This window comes from Corticium candelabrum, chromosome 11 (genome assembly GCF_963422355.1).
Source record: "Corticium candelabrum chromosome 11, ooCorCand1.1, whole genome shotgun sequence".
Taxonomy (NCBI): Eukaryota; Metazoa; Porifera; class Homoscleromorpha; order Homosclerophorida; family Plakinidae; genus Corticium; species Corticium candelabrum.
The window spans coordinates 3,769,118-3,784,577 of NC_085095.1; the positions used below are offsets into that span (position 1 = coordinate 3,769,118).

At 45.2% G+C, this 15,460-nt stretch overlaps 2 protein-coding genes across 2 annotated transcripts; both read right to left on the minus strand.

Moving 5' to 3' along the window:
- Positions 1–9,598: 9,598 nt before the first annotated feature.
- Positions 9,599–12,449, minus strand: LOC134186733 (uncharacterized protein K02A2.6-like). The gene has a single exon (XM_062654764.1). The coding sequence runs from the start codon at positions 12,362–12,364 to the stop codon at positions 9,719–9,721; it is 2,646 nt and encodes an 881-aa protein (XP_062510748.1). The 5' UTR covers positions 12,365–12,449; the 3' UTR covers positions 9,599–9,718.
- Positions 12,450–12,863: 414 nt separating this feature from the next.
- Positions 12,864–13,751, minus strand: LOC134187136 (uncharacterized). Its single transcript, XM_062655255.1, has one exon. It carries the CDS (start codon positions 13,731–13,733, stop codon positions 12,864–12,866), a length of 870 nt encoding a protein of 289 aa, XP_062511239.1. The 5' UTR covers positions 13,734–13,751.
- Between the last annotated feature and the right edge of the window lie 1,709 nt (positions 13,752–15,460).

Here is a 15,460-nt window from a genome sequence, read left to right on the forward strand (position 1 = left end):
ATCAACCGTCTTTCTGTCGTACTCTTGCCCAACCTCAGGTCTAAGGCACTTGGCTTCATAACCTCGTCGGTTTGTCATTTGGCTGCCTTCATAAGAGTCCAAATTATTTTCTGAACGTGTGGGAAACAAGTAACACGCCAGACAGACGACGATCTGCGTTCATTGACGTAACCTCGTGTAAAGAATTGCGATGCGGGGGCGTAATGACTACTTCCGGTACCGTGATCGAAGTCTATGGTGTACAGTACAGTATAAGCATTCACTGCCAGATTGTGGTTTAGATGTATTTCCAGTTAGCAATCTAGAAGTAAGAGCTTTCGCCTAACTACATTAGTTTATGTGTGAGCAAACTACTAATTGTTGTCTCCTTTCGACCAAGTGTTCTTACTCAGCTTTCAACTCAGCTTTCAACGGTATCAGTGGTAAAGTTGTCAACTGAACAGTTATATATCAAACCGAACGTCAGAGATTTATTGTTGCGTTATTGTTGACCTTGACAGATGTCAAATTCTAAATCATTTTGCAGTTTTGTTTTGAATATCATCAGATGTCTTTGCAGAGGGCAAAGATAGCAAAAATTGACTCTGAGCACTGCCTGTGCCAATTTCGTCATGATGTTACCGATCCTCTCACGGCTCTTACACAAACCAGTTGGAGAACGTTGCAACAAGCAGCAAGCACTCGCTTAGACGATGTCTTTACGGTTCTACATAATCTTGCACAAATGAATCGAAACCGATAGGAGCTTATCACAGACAATGCTGCCAAGCATACACAAACAAAAAGGCTTTAGACAAACTTCAGCGCAGCCGAGATGTGAGCATCTTTGAAAGTAGTTTAGTAGCAGAGTCGCTTAGTATTCTTTGCGAATCAACAAACTGTAACGGAGTCAGAACTAGTCACGTCTGCTACTGTACCCCAAGAGATTCTTCTGAGAAAAGTAGCTCTGTCGTTGCATGACGAAGGCAAACGCAACACACAAACAGAAGAATATGAAGACGACCAAGACCTGCATTTAACGCTAGAAGTGACGGCAGATGTTTCGATATACCGGCGACTATCGTGTTTCTCACGGGTACAAAAAATCGTCGCCGCTTCATCAATTTCGTGCAAGTAGGAAGAAGTTTCGGGAGAGAGCTTTGCTTAGCCTTGCCAGGATACCATGCGTTCACAGGCTGTGATACAACCAGCGCCTTCGCAGGTAAAGGCAAAGTTGCACCACTGGAACTTCTAGACAAGAATGAGTCGTTTTGCACTGCTATTCAGCCAATTGGAAAAGCTTTAACAGTAACATGGATGTATTGTTTAAGAAATGTCAACCTTACGTTTGTAAGATCTACGGTTACATGACGTCGCCACCGACATTAATACTGTGAGGTATTCCTTATTCTGTGCACGAGCTGCAGAATCAGCACAGCTTCCTCCTACTCAAAACGCTCTGAAGATGCATATCAAACGAGCAAATTACCAGGCTGGTGTATGGCGACGTGCAATGGAAGCTAATCCTGATATACCATCTCTCCACAATCAAGGTTGGCAGATTGGTGATGACAATGAGGTACCTATTGAATGGACAACGAAGTCACCGGCACCTGTTGACGTTTTGAAACTGATCAGTTGCAGCTGTAAAAAGTGGGTGCAGCTCTAATTAGCTAAGCGTTGCTCTTGACAGCGAAGCTGCTTGCCATGTACAGATGTGTGCCAATGCGACAATTGCGAAAACCCTATTCCACGTGAAGTTTTTCAGCCTGCTTCCATTATAGCATCTGCAAATGAGTTTGAAGCTGATAATTTTGATGCTAGTGACAAACATGATGAGTAGGTGGCTCTTTACATTTCATTGGTTATTAATTAATTAAGTGTAGGTTCTCTGTGAAATCATTAGTCCACTAAATAATGACTAAAATAACTCTGAGCGATCTAGTACAGCCGTAAATTTCGGCACTCTATGTCAGTAACGCTTACAACCTGCTTTCGATGGTCTTATGTTAATTATTGTACACTTGTACTAACGTCTAGATAGTTAGTATTACAAGTACATGCCCTACATCTGGGAGTTTGTCACGACTTGTGAAGTATTTACTGTCTTTCCGAACGCTCAGGGTCACGTTACTGTTGCAAGGCAGTCAAACGCAGCAGCACAAGTGTAACAACAGTGTAGGAGTTTTTCTTTCATCAACATAACTACTGGCAATGTGAGAAATACTATCTGGAGACCGCACTTCATTACATCCAGCTCTAGAAAAGACAGCTGCACTATTTTAAGCCTTCGCATGATATAGCTAGTGTCTATAGAGCTTATGCATGGAACCACGTTCGTTTCTTACTCTCAGTTCGCTGCTGCTGCGAATTTGCGTGGGCGTGGCCTCAGTCAATCTAGTCGTTCTTGTTACTCAGAAACGGCCCCGTTCCAAGATGGCAAACAATCGCAAATGCACTCGCATGGTTTCTCTTCGGCGATTGCAACTACGGAAACTTCCCCGGGTTTGGGGGGCTACGCAACTTGTCGCTTTCTTTTGTTGGCCGACGGACTATTACGAGAACTACTGGTGCAGCTCACGCGCTGTTAGAAGGTTGAATTCTGTCGCGTTCTAACATTTCCTATATGTGTTTTCTCACCTCTTGCTGTGTATGAACTGGCAAGTGCCGTGGTTGCTGGCGAACGGGAGTCGCGTCGTTTTTTCTGTTCTGTGATACTCGTGAAGTTTGGCCGATGTCGTTCGGGTTAGATGAAAAATTATCTCGGTATTTGCATATTAGGGGCTCCAGTTGATTGCGTTGTTTGCTTGTCAAATGCTCGATGTCAAACGGGTCAGATATAGGCCTCTCGCTGTCTAATCCCGGGTGAGTTTCTATTTCACACAGTTGACTGATGTCTGGTAGTCTCTCTCCTCGTCTTGGATGGGAACAAAGTGGCCGACGTGCGTGTCTTTGTAGATGGTCTGAGAGTCAGCCGTATATTTGGCGAGTCGAACGGGAATGTCCATGGCATCTTCATTAACAAGCGTCTTAGCTACGAGAGTCTCGCTACGGTTAAGAAATTCCTGGCGAAGCTCTACCATCCCGCAGCACATGTTAGGCTGATGGCCCAGTTGTACTACTATCGCGGCAGGCACCACTATGTCGTGAAATGTTAGGATGACTACGGTCTCCTGTAGTGCAACTCGGCAAGGCTGTGGTGTTGAAGCAGCTACCGACAGCGGTACCCGCGTCGGTTCCAAAGTAGAATCCAGAGTGTGTGTTGAAAACTTGATGTCGAAATCATGTTTGTTGAGAAAATCAACGCCAATGATAAAATCATGGGTGACGTGGCTGCATACTATGACACGGTGGTGAAATTTCGTAGGTCCTATAGAGACGCTAACCGAAGCGATCCAAGAGCAACTAGCTTGTGGCCAGTCGCTGATATGATGTTCTGCTGCACAGGCTCAAGTTTGCGTGTTCGAGTTGTTCGTGGAGCACTTGGCTCATTACCGTTATTGCAGACCTGTGTCAACTAGCAGTTGCGTCGGGATGTCGTCTATACACTCAATACTCGAGTTACTGTTGGTGTTTTATTGGTGTTGGTGTCGAGTTACTGCTATATTAAAACAAGCGTACTGCTGTTGACTAGTATTTGTACACACTGCCTGCACGTAATCGGGTTGGCCACATTTCCAACAGATGACTTCACTAAGTCTAGAGCCGCGTCCACGTCGTGCACTGAATCTACTATTCCTTCTACGGCTAGAGTAACTAGTTGAGTCTGTTTGCCGTGCTGCCGTCAGGTCCTGAAGGGCACCTATGACTTCCTTCATAGCAGCAGGATTGGCCTCTAAGACGGCGTTAAGGTTGACCGGACGACTGGCTGTCCTGAGGGCGTTCGTTTCTGTGCTGGGCATTGCAGCGTCTCTGCTGGCGATTTCTAATTCCAGGGCCGTGCGAACAGCGTCGTCAAGGCTCATAGGATGTGCGAGAACAACATTACGACGGGTATCTCGATCTGCCTGTTCGTCAGTGAATTTGATCCCATGACAGTCGGTCGCGGGTGGGGAGCGGGAGAGACGGATACGCCAGACGTGCCATGTTCCGGATGGACCGCGCTAACTCCGCTATGGATTTCCCGTGCTGTTTGCGTCGAGCACGAAACTCGATTCTGTACTTCGTTACCTGGCTCTCCGGATTTAAGCTGGTAACCAGCGCATTTGTCAGCAGCAGTTAGTCGGCACAATTGACATCATCGAAGCTGTCGTAAATTTCCCGCGCTAATCCACGGAGACGAACAACTAGGAATTGTTGCCGGACATCTGAACTCCCACCATTCAATTCAGCGCCTAATTCAAAGGTAGTAAGTAACCAGTCTCGGGAACGAGACTCTGTGCCACTGTACAGCTCCGGCGTAACGACCGGCCGGGTGAGTGGCGGCTCCGCAGTCTGATCTGGCGGTGGGTGATCGGCAAGATTCTCGGTTATTGAGACACTCCTGTCACCGGTGTAACGGTATAATACAGTATGTACGGTACAACCACGAGGTTGTCTGAACACTCTACCAACTCTACTCGCTACGCATGCGTATATCTACATTACTAATTAGTCCATTGTCATTTCGCTACATCTGCCGGTTTTTCCAAGCAACTGCAATATGCAATCTGTGTCACACACAACTCTGGGTATTCAGTCTATTTCTCAAGGTCATTTTACAGATAATGATAGGTGTTATTGCTATTGGCTGCACTGAGACACGTACAACAGGAATAGCTCCAGAAGATGGACTCAAGGTAGGCATCTGTCCACCTGAATTTTTGTCATTATTTCCCACTGTACTTGAGAAACGAAGCAAATCTATTAGTCAGTATTAATAAACTCTAAGATTACAATATGCAGGGTTGTGACCCCCGAGTGGTTGTTTTGTATGCTCTTTATTGAAGTAGCACAAATTCCTTTATCCCCATTATTATATCAGAATGACATTATAAGCAATTTCCATGAATGCTCTCTAACAATCTCTCACCGTTGGGATGATCATGTCCTCTACAGTCAACTGATCATCCAGAACGTCTTCGCTTCGGACAGGTAAGGTAGTGACATCGACAATGTCATGTGATGACCCATGGTGAGTGCTTGGGGACAAAGTTATGTCATCCAGATAACTGGCATCAAGCTCATCAACATCATCAGATGAAGTACAGTCAGTTTCACTATGAGCACATAATTTATAACGTTGTGTTTACAAAGATAATGTATTCGCTCCGGCTACTCAACTGTGAACTGCAAAGCGTTCGCATCTTCGTTTTCGTGAGAATACAGAAAATGTACTATCTTATTATAGTATTTAATTAAGCGTTGTTTTTCAAAGGTTGCTTATTTCGATTAACTTGAAAAATGTATGCAAAATTCAAGATGGAGTTCGAGGCGTTCCCCTCGCGCAACATCTGGACTGTGCTTTTTTAAATCATATGGTACCGGCCATAACACTTTTATATAAATTCTACTGCTTGTCCTTTGACAGAAGCAGTTTATGTCTCTCTGCTATAGATGTGTTGTAAACAGCCCTAAGCTGACAATTACCATTTCCGAGAATATTGCACTGCTTGTCTTCTGACAGAAGCAGTGTCTGTCTCACTGCTATAGATGTGTTGTAAACAGCCCTAAACTGACAATGACCATTTCCAAGAATATTGCACTGCTTGTCTTCTGACAGAAGCAGTGTCTGTCTCACTGCTATAGATGTGTTGTAAACAGCCCTAAACTGACAATGACCATTTCCAAGAATATTGCACTGCTTGTCTTCTGACAGAAGCAGTGTCTGTCTCACTGCTATAGATGTGTTGTAAACAGCCCTAAACTGACAATGACCATTTCCAAGAATATTGCACTGCTTGTCTTCTGACAGAAGCAGTGTCTGTCGCACTGCTATAGATGTGTTGTAAACAGCCCTAAACTGACAATGACCATTTCCAAGAATATTGCACTGCTTGTCTTCTGACAGAAGCAGTGTCTGTCTCACTGCTATAGATGTGTTGTAAACAGCCCTAAACTGACAATGACCATTTCCAAGAATATTGCACTGCTTGTCTTCTGACAGAAGCAGTGTCTGTCTCACTGCTATAGATGTGTTGTAAACAGCCCTAAACTGACAATGACCATTTCCAAGAATATTGCACTGCTTGTCTTCTGACAGAAGCAGTGTCTGTCTCACTGCTATAGATGTGTTGTAAACAGCCCTAAACTGACAATGACCATTTCCAAGAATATTGTAGGCTCTGAATCCAAGGGAGGCCAAGCGGCGCTGCAATTGATCTTGGTCGAACAGGTCCTCAGAAGGATTGCTCCATTCAAGATTGCAGCCTAACATGACTTTAATGTAGCTCTTTGGTTTTTTTGCTTTATTATCATCTGAAACACATGTAAGGTACGAAGCTAAGATAGCAACTGCAGCAACATAAAGCAGAACAATTCTAATCCAATAGAAATCTGATAGAAGAATCATTATGAGATATAGTCTAATGGGTTTCCATTGGCTCATCTACAACTTTGATGAGTTCAGGCGCGTTCTCTATACAGAATCGTCAATACGCTTTGATATGGAGGTATACCTGATAGTGATAATATGCCCCCTTTTGTGACATTTGTGGCATGAAGCGTCCTTCCACTTGCAATCTTGTGGAAGATGACCACGCTTAGTGCAGCGGTAACATGGGTCGCTCTTGCCTGCACTGCCACTTGCATTACTTTTGCCGTTTATTCCGTTGTGGGCGGACTTGCTTCCACTTCCGCGGGCCAAGACATGTGAGTTGCTTTGCCCCATTGTGAGTTTCCCCACTCCTTTTGGCGAGTCAGTCAAAACATCGCGCATCTGGGTAGATTGGCGCGTCGCCGCTTCCATACTCTGAGCGATGGCACTTGCTCTTGTCAACGTGAGTTGGTCTTCCGTTGCGATCACTTCAAGCAATTCTAGCCGTCTGCGAAAGCCATTAACCTCCGTGACAATCTTCTTCTCCTTTGGAGTGTGCAGCGTGTCTGTGATGGCGTCGTTAGACGGAGCCGTAGCGCAGTCTTTCTTTCCTTTGCTTTCCTTTGCTACGGTGTGCAGGTAGTTGCAGTTGTAGTCCTTCGAGTCGCTGATGTGAATCGATATCACACTTGCTGAAGACACAAGATTGGCTCGTTCTAGCTGTCAGATTCGAAGTTGCCAATACAACGTATATTCGACGACGAGTTAAGCACCGTTCGAAAGATAAGACATGCGAGTCCCAGAGAGACGAAATGGTGGCTTCTGTCTCTAAGTATGATGTAATATATAGATATAGTACTTCTGAGTTTTTTTTGGTTTTGCATTGATGCCATGATCTCCTGTAGCCTATGATCTGCATTTCTTGAGCGATCTTTTGAAAGACTGTTCTGTTGCGCGACACCGTGTCTAGTTGACTCTGAATATTTTGGTACGCCCAAATGCACACTAGTGCTCTCGTTTCTTCTGTGGTCCAACCAGCCATCAAATTACGATTTTCCGCGAAGATACACTCGTAGCGCACGTGAAGTTGACTCCCACGTATTCTATATTGGATTCAACCGATCGCGATCGGAAGGGTTTGGCTATATTGACACGTCCCAGATCCACACACCCGTATAATGCTGACGTACGTTAGTGGGCTGAAGCCTCATTCGCCCGTATGTTGTAATGTGACGGCAACGCACTTCTGTGCGGTCCTTCTGCAACAGGAACATGAGGAATCTTTTTAAATCTTTTTTTTCAATCGAGAGTGAATGAGTGCTAGTATGTAGGGCTTATCTACGTACTCATCTACGTACTGGACATCATCCTGAAAGAATCCGGTGAGCCATCATGGTACGTATACTACTGCATTAATTAAGGATATGTTACTGTGATTTTGAATAAAGTACAGCAGCACTAGGGTATGGTGGAGGTTCACATGGAACTTGTTACTGTACAAACACAGTAGTGTCTAATTACGTCTCTGCATAATACAAACATAGTGATGCGTACCTACATTATAGCTACTACTGAAGTGTAATGCTAGTCATTACCCGACGCGTGAAACGCTAGGGATAGGAGTGCAGTCAGTTTACGTGACTACGGTGTGACCGAGGCTGCATGTTACCAGATGTTGGTCACGCCCGCGCCATGAATAGTCCGGCCTCTTCTCAGCTTGAATGACAACTTCAGAATGGCAACTCCAATAGTCAAGCGGAGGGTTTGCACTTTAGTGCTGTTCATTTTAGAAGGACTGTCGTTACAGCTAGAATATTATGTGATGTGGTATGGCAGCGTACCGTATATCCGCGCTTTAAACGGCATGCCGGTTTATAACGGGGTCTAGCAAGTGCCGGTATACCCCGGGGCATACCGGCATGCCGGTGTCTAGAGGGGTAAAATTACAAACATCCTTCACCAAGTGTTGAAATGGAAAGTTGCAGAGCTTTGTGTGGATAAACAGACATACTTAACATTAACACTAATACAGAAAGAGAAGCATGCACTCCCTACTGTAACGTACTACAGGCAGTCTTTGTCATCGTCTTCACTTTCTTGGAAAGAGCATTCATCGTCGGAAATGCCGGTGTGCTCTTCTGTTGCCACTGATAGCAGAGCTTCATCCAGTGGTGGAAGGTCATTAAATATACTTGCGAGTCTGCAGTGGTAGTTACCAGCATCTCCTTGATTTCTGAGAATGCCACAGTTGACGAAGGACATTCTGATGATGTCTTCGGATATCTCCTTCCAAGATTGAGATACCCAATTGACTATCATCTCATAAGAAGCCGATTTTCTCTTCCCAGTTTTGGTGTAATGAGCTTCACCATCAGCTAGCCATTGTATCCATTTATCCTTCATTAGACCTTTGAAAGGTTTATTCCAAGAAACGTCTGCTGGCTGTAAGAGTGGTGTCATTCCTCCTGGAATGACTGCCACATCCGTAGAGTAAAGCTGATGGAATGAAGATAGGACAGTCTTCTTGACATGACTTGTTGCGCTGTCATAAACTATGAGAGATTTAGGTTTAAACATACCCTGAGGCCGTTTGCTCCATACCCCTCTTTTCCAGGTATTCATTAATTCAGACGTCATTGACCCTTTCGTAGCGACTTGAACAACATCTTTTGGAAATTTTCCCTTTGGTATGTTCTTCAAGTTTCTGAAGATCACGATAGAGGGAAGCTTTGTCCCATCTGCCATAGCTGAAAGCACCACTGTATACCGTACCTTTTCTTTGCCGGTAGTGTTCGCCTTCACTGACTTCACACCTCGAGTGTCGTAGGTCCTTGAACTCGGTAGGTCAAAGTAGAGGCGTGTCTCATCCATCCCGCCAATTGCTTTCAGGGGATATTGATATTCGGCATACTTTCCATCCAAGAAAGCAAAGAACTCCTCTGCTAGCTGCTTGGCATTACTAGGAACTTTTTGACCCTGCGAAGTTACAGCCCTTGAAGTTAGGTTATGGCGCTTACAAAATCTGTCCAGCCAGCCGTTGGAAAAATGCAAGCCAACGCCTTCTTCGTCCTCAGACATATCGTCATAGAGCTTTCGAGCTTGTAGCTTGATACATCTCCCATTTGTAAGATAGCAGTTACAGCTGTGCACTTCGAGACAGTCAGAATCGTTCTGGTCTATTTCCGATTACACATACGGGATAGTGAATCTAATTACATTACATGTCATCTATCTGTCTCTGGGTGACTTCAACTCAAAAGTGCAGTGTCAAGCAATGGTTGCTAATTACGTAGTGTAGTCCTCCAGTAGGCGTCGTGGTGGTCTTGAGATCCTCCCCAGCCTTGTTGTTTTGACTGCAGGTTGACTTGCAGGTGCAGTTGGGGACTTGGCAGATTTTGGAGGGCTTTCTGTATTCGGAGATCTGATCTCCGTGTCTGGCAGTACGTTTGTCTCATCAGGTTGATTTGGTGGTTGTCCTTCTGACAGGCTGGTGTTTGTTTGTTGTCCCGTCGGAGTGTACTTAGCGAACATTGTGTTGTCATCCCACACTTCTGTTGTCCTGTTTATGTGTGTTCTAGTTCTTCTCACTGTCCGTCCATTTGCTAGTCTGAGGATGTAGGATTGGGGCTCTGTGTGGTGTCCAATGACTTTTGCTGGTACCCATTTTTTTCCTCTCATTGTCTTTACGCTTTCATCAGGAAGCAGAGGTGAGTTCGTTGTGTTTCCTGTGGCTCCATAGAACGCATATTGGGATTGGTGGGCGATTAGTTTTTGTCTGGTCTTGTCTGCATCCATGTTATGTGGAACCAGAGTCTCAGTATTTATTGTTAGTTGGGTTCGGAGGTGTCTCCCCTGTAGCAGGATGGCAGGAGTAGGCAGGTCTCCTCCTATTGGTGTGTTCCTAAGGACTCTTAGAGCGTCATTGATTGTACGGCCCTCCTCCAACATCTTGGCCATCATTTTCTTGACTGTTTGGACACCTCTTTCCGCTTGGCCATTGCTGGCTGGGTAGCCTGGACTGGATGTGGTGTGTTGAAATCCCAGCTTCCTGGAGAACTTGCGAAATTCTTCGTTGGCGTATTGTGGCCCGTTGTCCGAGAATATTGTTTCTGGTATTCCAAAATTGGCAAAATGCTTGTCTAGGATAGTTATCACATCAGCTGCTTTCGTTGACTGGAGGTGATCTATGGTCACCCATTTGCTGTAGTAATCGATGGTAAGTAGGTAATGTTCCCCTTGTAGTTCAAACAAGTCTGTTCCCACTTTCTGGTAGGGGTAGTGTGGAACATCATGAGGTTTAGTGTCTGGCTTTGGGTTCTGGCTTCGATTTTCTTGGCATTTGCTGCAACTCGCTACCATGTCATGTATTTCATTGGTGTAGCCAGGCCAGTACACTGACGTCTTGGCCCTTTCTATACACTTCACTATTCCATAGTGTCCCTCATGTATACTGTTCATCACCGTTTTGCGCATTGTCACAGGGACGACAGCTTGGCTTCCTTTGAGGACAATGCCGTCTTTCTCTGTTAGGTCGTGTCTCACATTCCAGTACGGTTTGATTGGACCCGGGACACTCCTCCTTGTAGGTGGCCATCCTGTGTGTATGTAAGTGATGAGTGCCTGCATTGTAGGGTCTTGTCTGGTCGCTTCCGTACATCTTTCACGTCCAAGTGGTGTGGGAATGATTTGCTCTGTGACGGAGTCGATTTGCTCTTCTGTTAGTTCATCATAGTCTGTATAGGGTGTTGTAGATGGCATTCTGCTCAGAGAATCGGCCAGGACCATTTCTTTCCCGGAATGGTGCTCTAGCGTGTAGTTGTATTTGAGACATCGTAGGCGCATTCTCTGAAGCCTAGGACTGACTTCAGCAAGGGGCTTTTTCAGTATTCCAAGTAGTGGCTTGTGGTCAGTCTCCACTATGACATCTTGTCCATACACATACTGATGGAATCTTGTTAGTCCAAACTGGATGGCAAGCATTTCCTTCTCTATTTGTGCATATTTCTGTTGTATGCTGGACATTGTTCTTGACGCGTATTCTACTGGGTGCCCCTCTTGAATAACAGCTGCTCCCAAGCCATGTTGTGATGCGTCCACAGTTAATCTCACTGGTAATGCTGGATCAAAAAGTCGTAGTACTGGGGCCTTTGTCACTAGATCTTTCACATGCTGTAGGGTGCGGTCGTGAACGGAGTCCCACACCCATGCAGTCTCCTGCTGTGTTAGCTGTCGCAGTGGGCTGGCTGTCTCAGCCAAAGTAGGACAAAATTTCGACAAATATGTAACCAGGCCCAGGAGTCTTGAAACATCTGTCTTGGACTGTGGCTTTGGGAATTGCTCAATGGCCTCGACTTTTTCTGGGTCAGGTTTTATCCCTTCTGATGTAAGCACATGTCCCAGATACTTTAATTCAGTCTTTCTGAACTGGCATTTGGGTCGGTTGAGTCTAAGGTTCAGCTCCCTACACCTTTCGAGGACCATCTGAAGGCGTTTGTCGTGCTCCTCTACGCTACAGCCTGATACAAGGATGTCATCCACATAGGTGTGTACCCCAGGTATGTCTGCAAAGGATTCTGTCACTATTCTGTGAAACACTTCTGGGGCAGAGCTGATTCCGAAAGGTAGTCGGCAATACCGGTAGCGCCCAAAGGGAGTTGCCACTGTTGTCAAGTAGCTACTTTCCTTGTCTAGGGCAATCTGTAGAAAACCAGATGTAGCATCTAGGGTTGAGAAATATTGTGAGCCTGCCAACGTGCCGAATATCTCTTCGGGTGTTTTCAATTGGTAGTGCTCCCTTTGTATAGCCTTGTTCAACGCTCCTGGATCAATGCATATCCTTAGTTTGTCTTTACCTGGCTTTGTTACAAGGACTATGGGACTGACCCAATTAGTAGCCTCTGTTACTTTGGCTATGATGCCTTGTTTCTCCATTTCATCCAGTTGTGACTTCAGTTCCAGCCTGTACCTAAATGGAACTCTTCTAGCTGGTTGGATGACTGGTTGTGCATTTGTCTTTAGTTTGATGCTGTACTCTTCTGGTAGTCGTCCCAGTCCTTTAAAGACATCTTTGAACTCTGATATAGCTGTGGGTGTGTCCCCTGTTGCATCCACTGCTAGGGTCTGTTGTATTAGTCCCAAGTCAGTGATGGAAGGCAATCCTATGAGCGTCTCCACGTTCTCTCGTACTATGATGAATTCCATCCTGTGGGTGGCTCCTTGAAATGTTGCCTCCATGGTTGTTTTCCCACAGACATCTAATTTTGTTCCTCCGTATGCTGTTAGCTGAACTTCTGTTGGCGTGGGAGGGCTAGCACAGAGGACGCGGTAAGCAGTGAATGGCAGTATGTTGCACGTTGCACCTGTGTCGATTTTGGCTTTCAAACCTCTCCCTCCTATGTCCAGTATTATGTTCCAGACTTTAGCCTTTGTTTTACTGGTTTGTGTCGTGGTACCGGTGCAGTAAGCGAAATGGTCTCTCCTCGTTCTCTGGTGTGTCTGGTGTGGCTCGTTGTGGCGATATCGCATTGGCCGTCTCCTTTGTTGTTTGTCGTCGGGCTAGTCTGTCCTTTTCTGCCTTTTTGCATGCTTCCGCCGTGTGATTCATAATGCCGCAATATTTGCATTGTTTTCCCCATGCTGGGCAGTTTTTTGGTTTGTGGTTTGTCGCGCAGTAGTGGCAAGGGCGCTGCTTCATGGCTTTCACCATGTGTACCGCCGCCGCGTCGGTGACGCATTCTTTCAAGGCTGTGGCGGTTGATGTCATACTGGCAATGTAACGGGTTGTCGCTTCCATTGACCTGCACATGTCTACAGCTTTGGTTAGGGTTAGGTCAGATTCTGCCAACAGTTTCTCGCGGACGTTGTCTGCGGTGATATTGATTACAATCTGGTCCCGGATGATCTTCGTTTTCTCCTCTTGGTGATATCCGCAGGTTTCCACCAGGCGCAGCAAATCTGTGTAGAAGCTGTCGAAGGGCTCATTCGGTTGTTGTTTCCTCTGCAGGAACAGGAATCTTTCGTAGATTTCATTACTTTTAGGCTTGAAGTAGTTGTTGAACGCTCTAATGACGCAGTCCAGTTTGTCCTCGTCGCCGTCTGCGGCCCAAGTGAATGTTCGGTAGACGGAGATGGCTTCCCCTCCCATCGCCGTGAGTAGTATTGCGACTTTCGTTTTCTCGTCTTCTTTGTCCTTCTTTGTTGCTGTCATGTAGAATGTAAAATGGTCCCGCCACTGTGGCCATTCTTTGGCTGCTTCCAGTGTGGTTGTGAATGCTTGAGGCGGTTTCAGTCCTTCTGCCATGCTGTTGTCGGTTCTTTCCTCCCGACACCATGTAAGATAGCAGTTACAGCTGTGCACTTCGAGACAGTCAGAATCGTTCTGGTCTATTTCCGATTACACATACGGGATAGTGAATCTAATTACATTACATGTCACCATTGACAGTTATGCCCTCAGCACGTCTTTTGTCTACCCACGACAACTTCGTTTCTAGTTCAGGATACCAAGCTCTTCTCTTGGCTCCATCTGATCCAGCCATTGCGGAGGATCTTCTCCTCTTTCTTGTCGAAATCTGCTTGTCATTCTTCATTGCTTCGATCTGATTCTCAGCCTTCGACCAGTCTTGCACGCAACTTCTCGGTACTCCACATTCCCGAGCTGTTCCCGCCACGTTTCCACCCAGCTCTGCCAACCTCGACAACACTTCCATCTTCTTCTGAATCGTGTACGATTTTCTTCCTTTCTTGGAAGAGCAGGATGTCGTCGACTGGACGTCGTCCGCCATCAGCAGGCATGCGCACTAGCATTACGTGGTCGCGCACTCGAGACCTGAGTCCAAGGCTACCCCACTCTATGTCGGCATACCTCACTCTATACCGGCATGCCGGTTTAGGGTACCAGAAAGGGTTGACACTGTTCTTGGTAAACTCCGGTTTTACCGGCATGCCGTTTAAAGCGCGGAAATACGGTAGGTATTTATATATACACGTATATATATATATATATATATATATATATATATATATATATATATATATATATATATACATAGGACGTGGGCAAATCCCACGCGTCACTAGACAATTCTAAGTTTAAGTTTATACGGTTAATAAATAATTTCGCATTGTGTTTCCACAAGCACGCTGATAACTGTTGCATCAAGTTTTCAAAAGTCTGTTGAAAAGTAATAGCACTTTTGCTAGTTGTTTTCAAAGCATATTAATTTTGTATAGTGGAACTATACTTATATTATTTAAATTATTTATCAGGGTGGTTTACGTTCCCCTAACACAACGGGTACATGACTGGTAAGATGTCGTAGGTAGGCAAGGCGCACATACTTTCATGTCTTCAGTAGCAGAAAGAGCTTTCTCCTATTTGCGAAGGATGAAATAAGCAAATCTTTTAGGCTATCGCTATGGTAATTGATTTAATATGCTGGTAATTATTAGATGTTTAGTCCATCTAGGCTTTAAGCAAAGATTGCAAATATATATTAAATGATTTTAAAGTTTGGTCTCTGTTTCGATTCTCCACAGCAGTGACTACACCAGTGAATTGCGAATTTGATGTACGTTACCTTGTATGCGTGCGTGTGTGTGTGTGTGTGTGTGTGTGTGTGTGTGTGTGTGTGTGTGTGTGTGTGTGTGTGTCTGTGTCTGTGTCTGTGTCTGTGTCTGTATGCTTCTGTCTATCTGGTGTGTCGATCAGTTTGTGTATCTGTGTGTCTGTGTGTCTCTCTTTACCTGTGTGAACTTAGCATAGTAGCCTAGGTGAACATGTATGAAGGTATGATGGCGTACCCTCGTACACTACGATGTATTCGAATAATATAACACTACTAGACTAGTCCTTGAATCTTGCTCTAGTTAAACACACAAGTAAAGCAAACAATTAAACACATAAAGACCAAGTCATGTCTCATTCTGTAAGTGTTAGAATTGCTTTGATGCATAGATTATACTGGTGTGGCATTTGCCTGTTTGCTTCTGGCTATCAGATGGACGTCTTCTAATGTCAAACACAAT

Excerpts from the sequence above, each read along its gene's own strand:
- LOC134186733 (XM_062654764.1), bottom strand. The coding sequence starts at position 12,364 with ATGGAGAAACAAGGCATCATAGCCAAAGTAACAGAGGCTACTAATTGG.
- LOC134187136 (XM_062655255.1), bottom strand. The coding sequence starts at position 13,733 with ATGGCAGAAGGACTGAAACCGCCTCAAGCATTCACAACCACACTGGAA.